Source organism: Nicotiana attenuata, unplaced genomic scaffold (genome assembly GCF_001879085.1).
Source record: "Nicotiana attenuata strain UT unplaced genomic scaffold, NIATTr2, whole genome shotgun sequence".
In the NCBI taxonomy this organism is placed as follows: domain Eukaryota; kingdom Viridiplantae; phylum Streptophyta; class Magnoliopsida; order Solanales; family Solanaceae; genus Nicotiana; species Nicotiana attenuata.
In genome coordinates this window covers 147,879-154,912 of record NW_017671073.1, presented here as the reverse complement: position 1 = coordinate 154,912, position 7,034 = coordinate 147,879, and the positions used below count along the sequence as shown (strand labels likewise).

The window sequence follows — 7,034 nt, the reverse complement described above, 5'->3', positions numbered from 1 at the left end:
TCTGGTTCGATTTTGACTATTGGGTTTGAAGTTGATTTTCTGGACTGCTTGTTTCATTGTTTGGGTTTAAAAACTGGTTGGATTTGGGTTTGTTTGCTGCTGCTTGCTGCTGGTTCTTGTCCTTGCTACTGCTGATTGTTGACCTCACTCTTCTTATTCGTTTCTTTCTGTTCCAGGTACACACTTTGAACTTGAAATCATGTATGAAGTGTTGGTTTGCTGAATGAAATGAAAGTAGATTCAACATGTCTTAGCTTTAACTTATGCCATTGTTCGTGTATCACATGATTTTTGGTTTGTTTAGTATAATGCATGTTTACTCTGATGGCTGTAATCAATAGGTTTCAGACCTGAAATTAAATGTAATAGTTCTTACCTGATCAGTTATAAGGTTTAAAGTTTTGTTATATGGTTCTAATTGGACTGGCAATGACTTTCAGGTGAATGGTGTTAGTTAACAGTCCTGTATTTTGTATATGAAGTTTACTGCATTGGATCTCCCATTTTATTAGGTGCCGATTTCGAGTCAGTTTTGCTGGGTTAAGTATATAGGTTATTTGTTAGAAAGTAACTGCAGTTGCTGAAGTTCAATTAAAAGGTGTTGTGTTTGTTCACTTCATGTGGTAAGTTTCCTGCTCATAGAAAGCTATCTTTGGGATTATGGCTTTACAATGGCCAATCAATCCTAAGTATTCGTGTCTGAGTTGTTTGGTACCCGTTTCAGCAGTCGACTCATAATTTTGTCCATGTGTTTGTAATTGAAAAGTGAAACAAAGGGATTTGGCCTTGGTTTTGCATAACTAGTTCACAGCTTAATGTCAAACGTGATAAATCAATAAGTGTTCGAGCGCTTAATCAAGTTATTTACCTGTCATTCCTTGTGAAGAAATTATAAAATCTGGGGGTTAAACGGAAGTTCCTGCACACGACTTGGATTCTGATTTAATTGGGTCTTGCATTATTTTGGTTTGTTGCAAATAAATGAGCTATTAAGTGCTTGAATGGTATTGTCAAAGGGGCTTGATCGGGGTTCTCGACCTCACTTCTTTGGGCCAGCTTCACGGCAGATTCTTGGGGCCCAAACCCACGTTGTATGTCAAGCATTCAGCGGCATTCTGAATTTGACTTTGGATTTCATTTCTGGGCCCAACGTTGGAGTGGGCCATACTCTAGTGCCGAGTTCGCTCAAACTTGGACGCTCAAGATAGTCACCGTCCTAATAGCCCTTGTTTATTAATCCATCATTTCTCTAGGTTTGAGGTGAGCCATAGTAGATAATAAATAGTCTATGGCCCTTCGAGCTTTTAGTTTAAATCTTCTTTAAAATGGAATCGAGGTGCGCCGCGCCAAATAAAATCGCAAATTGCGTGGCCCTCTTTAATTATATCTTTTAAAATGCATAGAACTCGAGGTGTGCCATTTAGCAAATTTCCGTGGCCCTCGCAAAGTTAACAACGCGTTAGTTGCTTTAGGCGCGTTATTTAATAATTTTACCTTCCTAAATTCGGTGCGCATTTATGTGACCCAAATCCAAATCTCAACGATGTTAAAATATGTCAAAAACCACGGGTGCATTTATGTGACGTGGTTCGAGACGTGTTTTAATAATATTGCAATTTTCTCTAAAAATGAATAAAAGCGGCTAAAACTAAAATTGCACATAGGTTCATAATTGTTTAAAATCAGATAATTAAGCCAAATATGACAATTGAGCGACCGTGCTAGAACCACGGAACCCGAGAATACCTAACACCTTCTCCCGGGTTAACAGAATTCCTTACTCGGATTTCTGGTTCGCGGACTGTTAAACAGAGTCATTCTCTTCCTAGATTCGGGATTCAACCGGTGACTTGGGACACCGTAAATCTCCCAAGTGGCGACTCTGAATCTCTTAATAACAAATCCCGTTTCGATTGTCCTTTAATTGGAAAAACTCCTTTATACCCTTGCGCGTGTAGTGAAAAAAGGAGGTGTGACAGCTCTGGCGACTCTGCTGGGGAAATGAACCCAGAACTTTTGGTTCAGGGTTCAAGAATTCGAGCTTAGAATAATTGTTGTGTTTGGCTTTGTTTATTATCTGATATTTTTACATGTTGGGCTTAATGTGCAAAATGATGCTTTTACCGCTTTCATATTATTTGAACTGTACATATAAACTGTTACGAAACCCTTCTCTTCTTATCTTCGGGGATGTGCTTGCTGGTCGAGACTCCCTATTCTGTTAGTGTCATACCTTGAAATAAGAAAGAGGCTCGGACAAGTTACTAAGCCGGATGATCTTTCGGGTCCCCGGTACGTAGCCCCCTCCTCGACTCGAGTTGTCCGCTCGGGTACACAGTCTAGAACAAATACCCAGGTTTTGAACCTAGTATAACAAAGCCTCATGCCGGATCCCTAGTAGGAACGTTTGTTTGACATAGGGGACTCAACACAGGGGTTAGGTCCGTCTAGGACAGGTGACCTGAAATGAAAAGACCATCCTGATGCATCTTACGTGCTACTTATGCATTTATTTGCTACGGACTTGCATGCTGACCGGCTTTCAAATATTTGGGGAAAAAGGAAAAAAAGGGGAGAGAAACAGCGGTATGAGGGTTAAAGAGAGATAATTACCTGTTTTGGAAAAACCAATGTCCAAATAGTGTCGAAACTCTGCCAAATTTTTTTGGAAAAATGAAGAAACAATAGATTGAAAAAATGTGTTTCTTTTCAAAAATACTTTATTTTATTTGCCAATGAAAAAGGAAAAAAAGAGTCTTGTGTTCAAAAAATAGTTTATATATTCGCCAATGAGATGAAAAAAGGGAGTCTTGTTTTTTAAAATAGTTTGTTTTATTTGCCCGAACTACGCCAGTTTGATTCTCACAGGGTGTGGGATACGTAGGCAACCCCCATCGGGTCCAACTTCTTTTTGCAAGAATAGCCCGAAATGAACAAAATTTTGTTTTTATTGTAAATAGGTAAGGTGATGTCGTTTTTGTCAAAAATAGCCGAATGTTCCCGAAAGGGACGCCGGAAGGCTGATTTTGCATAAACAACCATCTTTGGTCTTTTTCTAATTTTTGGCCAGTTAGCGGGCACAACCTTAAAATCTTCCTCCGGAAGTGCTGAAAGGCCGTATCTACAAAGCTGGGCTTTTGGTTTTAGAATTAAAATATGAAAAAGAAGGGGTCAATTTTTGATTTTGGAGTCAAATAGAATAAAATCATGACTGTTTTGCTTAATCACCTTAATAAATGTGCAGGATGAGCACAATCCAAAATGAACCTTTCTCAATCATAAGCAAAATCCCTTTGGAGTTGCGGCTGTGGTAGAATGATTTAGGTGGAGAAGGGCAAGACGAGGTCAAGAAATATTTGGGGGGCCTTCCCGGACTGTTGGAGGTTATACCCAGGGGAGACATCATAAGGGCATTGGTCATATGCTGGGACCCGGCTCACAATGTATTTCACTTCTCAGATTTTGAACTTACACCAACATTGGAAGAGATATCCGGATACATCGGGGGTCCCAAGGTTCCTCTGAGACACCAATAACTGATTGCTCCGAGGACCGTAGCCGTACACAGGTTCCTGGATTCCTTGAAAATAAGCAGGGTGGTACACAACCCGGACTTGGCAGCTGGTTTTTGTACTTTGTAGTTCATATACAACAGATATGGTCATATAGGAGGGTTCAACAAGCTAGAAAACCAAATCTGTAGCAAAGGAAACCGCCTTAAGTAGGAAGAACATAAGTGTTTTGCATTTATGGTGGCCTTTCTGGGACTTCTGGTGTTCCCTAGAAAAGACGGGAATATTGACATACGAGTAGCTGGGGTTGTTAGTACTTTGCTTACTCAGGCCAACAGCACCCTCGCACCCATGATAGTAGCTGAAATCTTCCGCGCTCTTACTGTCTGCAAAGCTGGAGGGGACTTTTTTGAGGGTTGTAATGTGCTGCTGCAGATGTGGATGATCGAACACTTATGCCATCGTCCTCGATTTATGAGTTACGGGTCGTCAAAGAAGACATGCATAGAAGAATTTTCCACGAGGGTTGATGGGATCAGCTTACCAGAGGGGGTCGCAGAGTGGGTAGCACACCTTCGTTCCGTCACCGCGTGCCAGATAGAGTGGACATTTGGATGGTTATCTGTGGATGAAATCATATATATGCCAACCATCGGACCTCATTTCCTATTGATGGGACTCAGGAGTATTCAGCCCTATGCCCCGTATCGAGTTTTGAGGCAGTTGGGGAGATGCCAAATAGTCCCGAAGAATGAAGATCTCAGTGGCCAAGTAGTCGAGATCGGGCCTAACGGTCAATTTCATGAAGCACCAGTTCACAAAATTTGGAACGAATGTCAATACTTAACAGCAAATACTTGTGTACGGGATCGGTCCAAAGGTGAAGTGTCGTCGGGATACCTTGCTTGGTATAGGAGAGAAATTGAGTTGAGAGGCCAGCCAAGAGGCCCCATCTCCAGGAACTCGTCGAAGCGTCGCAGGAACAGTGGGACTGGTTGGCTAAAGAACACGAGTACAGGGCTACAATAGGCAAACTGGAGAAGCAGGTCATGGATTTGCAATTTGAGAAAGGTTTGCAGGCCGCCGCGGACGAGGGCGAAAAGAAGAAACTAGCCAAAGAAAATGAGGCCCTTCGAGCCCAAATTCAGAAAATGAAAGTAGCGGCAGAAAACCCTGTCCGAAGTGCCAAAGATGCAAAACTTATAGATAATTTGAGACAGAAGGTGAATGACTACAGTTTTGATTTGAACAAAGCAGAAAGAGAACTCGTCAGGGCTCGAAAACAATTGGCTGAAAATGCGGCAGAACGAGCACGTCTGGTTAAGCAGTTGAAAGAAGAGTTCGAGAGTGAGGTTGCAGGATTAAAGGAAAAGATCATCACCGCGGAGAATAAGAAAATCAGACAGGCGAAAGACTTCAAGGTCGAAAGAGAACAGTGATATATGGCAATGGCACGGCTAGAAAGAGACTTGCAACAACTCCGAGAATAGAACTAGTTGGCCGAACAAACTTTGGGAGCCAGAGTCGATCAGATTGGGCGTCTGTTGCAAGAGAAGGGTGTCATAAGAGAGAGAATCACAAGGATCGCCCACTACATCGCGATGAAGTGCAACAGTTGTGAAGATATGACTAGATCTATGTTCTTCGCCACCGTGATGCTTTTTGTTCATCGGGTAATGGAAGATCTCCACCACCTCCTAGGGGATTTAGCTAGTCAACCCGCGGCAAGGCCGAATGATGCCCCGCGGGTCCCAGGAGCAGTTGAAGCACTAATGTATTCGTAATTTCTTGAGTCTGTTTTCCTTTCCATTAAAGTCTGTCAGTTTGTCTTGGAGTCTGTATTTTCTTTTTATGTGGGTTAGTTGTTCTTCGAGTCTGTAGTTCGTCTTTCATCGGGGTCTGTTAGTTCTTGTTTGAGTCTGTTGGTTTTCGAATTTTTTTAATCAAAGTTTGGTTTATTATGAAAAATTGAAAATTCCAAAAAATATTTTATTGTTTCTTTACCTTTTGCAAGAACTACGCTCGATCTGATTCATGCGGGGTCATGATACGTAAGCAATCTCCATAGGATTCGACCATAACCAAGAGAAAGAAAAAGAGTGATAAAAAAAAGAAGAAAAAGAAAAAAAAAAGAGGGAAAAGAAAGATAGGAAAAACAAGAGAGAAAAAGAAAAAAAGAGAAAGAAAATAAAAGACCGTGAGAAGGAAACAATGGCAAAACAAGAGAGGGAAATGAGTGAATAAAAACAAAGAGAAGTCAAAGAAAGGCAAGAATGAAGAAAAAAAAGAAAGGGAATTTGCAAATAGAAATAAGGAAAAGCCGGGATGACGCAAGCAACCGATCAAATGCATAATAGAAACGGTTAACTGTTTAGGTGCATTCATTCCCCAAAATGTGTGGTTGCCTATCTGTTAAACCCTGATCACTAACAAGTTTGTTGTTGTCGTCAAGTAATAGGCAGGTGGTTAGTTTGTGTGGCATTCTGGCAACTCACCCATGCAACACCCATTCCAAAAACAAAGTGCTCATGGCCAACCAGGGACTTGATGCGAGTGTCATCGATCCTTCGAGAGAGGGGGAAGAGTTGGGTGTCAATACGATGAAAGAAGAGATGTATAAGTTGAAGCAACAGATGGCCGAAATGTACCAGGCCTGGGCAAAAGGGCAACCACCACCAGCTTACCCTGCCAACCCTGCCTTCATCCCGCCATTGGCTCAGTCACAGGATCATCCTGCCACTGATTCGTCCCCGGGCTTTCCCATTTACCAACACTACCAGAGCACAACTTCCCAAACACCACCAGCTCCACCACCTAAACCAGTTCCGTACCCTCCTCCAGCAGCCACTCCTGTCTTCGTGGCACCCCCTCCCGCTACACTCCACAGATCCTCCAGCGAGCCTTTGTTCCAAGCTCACGATAACCAATATTACCCCCCGGAGCCCACTTTCAAAGCTCCAGAACCCTATTCCTACACTCCTCATTTTGATCTCCCGGCGGAAACTGAGAAGCCACCTAAGAATCCTGAGTAGGAGGAGATGTTTAGGAAAGTCAAAAGCTTGGAGCGATCTTTCAGGAATATGCAGGGGCTCGGTGGACAAGTGAGCGTGGCATACAAGGACCTGTGTCTGTTCCCAGATGTCCAACTACCAGCAGGATTTAAGATGCCTAAGTTTGTTATACGACGGGCATGGTGATCCAGTGGCACACCTGAGAGGTTTTTGTAGCAAGATGAGAGGAGCAGGCGGGAAAGATGAACTACTAATGGCGTACTTCAGTCAAAGTTTAAGTGGCTCAGCTTTGGAATGGTACACCCGGCAAGATCGTGGTCGGTGGTACACATGGGACAATCTGGCCCAAGCCTTCGCATGCCATTTTCAGTACAATCTTGAAATTGTTCCATACCGCTTGTCATTGACCAAGATTGAGAAGAAGCCAGGGGAGAGCTTTAGAGAATACGGCTTCCGTTGGAGAGAGCAAGCAGCGAGGGTTGACCCTCCGATGAAAGAGAGTGAAATGGAT

At 42.7% G+C, this 7,034-nt stretch overlaps 1 protein-coding gene across 1 annotated transcript; it reads left to right on the top strand.

Annotated features, from left to right (window-relative positions):
- Positions 1–6,154: 6,154 nt before the first annotated feature.
- Positions 6,155–6,544, top strand: LOC109205682 (extensin-1-like). The gene has a single exon (XM_019368423.1). It carries the CDS (start codon positions 6,155–6,157, stop codon positions 6,542–6,544), a length of 390 nt encoding a protein of 129 aa, XP_019223968.1.
- Positions 6,545–7,034: the final 490 nt, after the last annotated feature.

What these genes read in the sequence shown, in the direction of transcription:
- LOC109205682 (XM_019368423.1), top strand. Translation starts at nt 6,155, where the DNA reads ATGTACCAGGCCTGGGCAAAAGGGCAACCACCACCAGCTTACCCTGCC.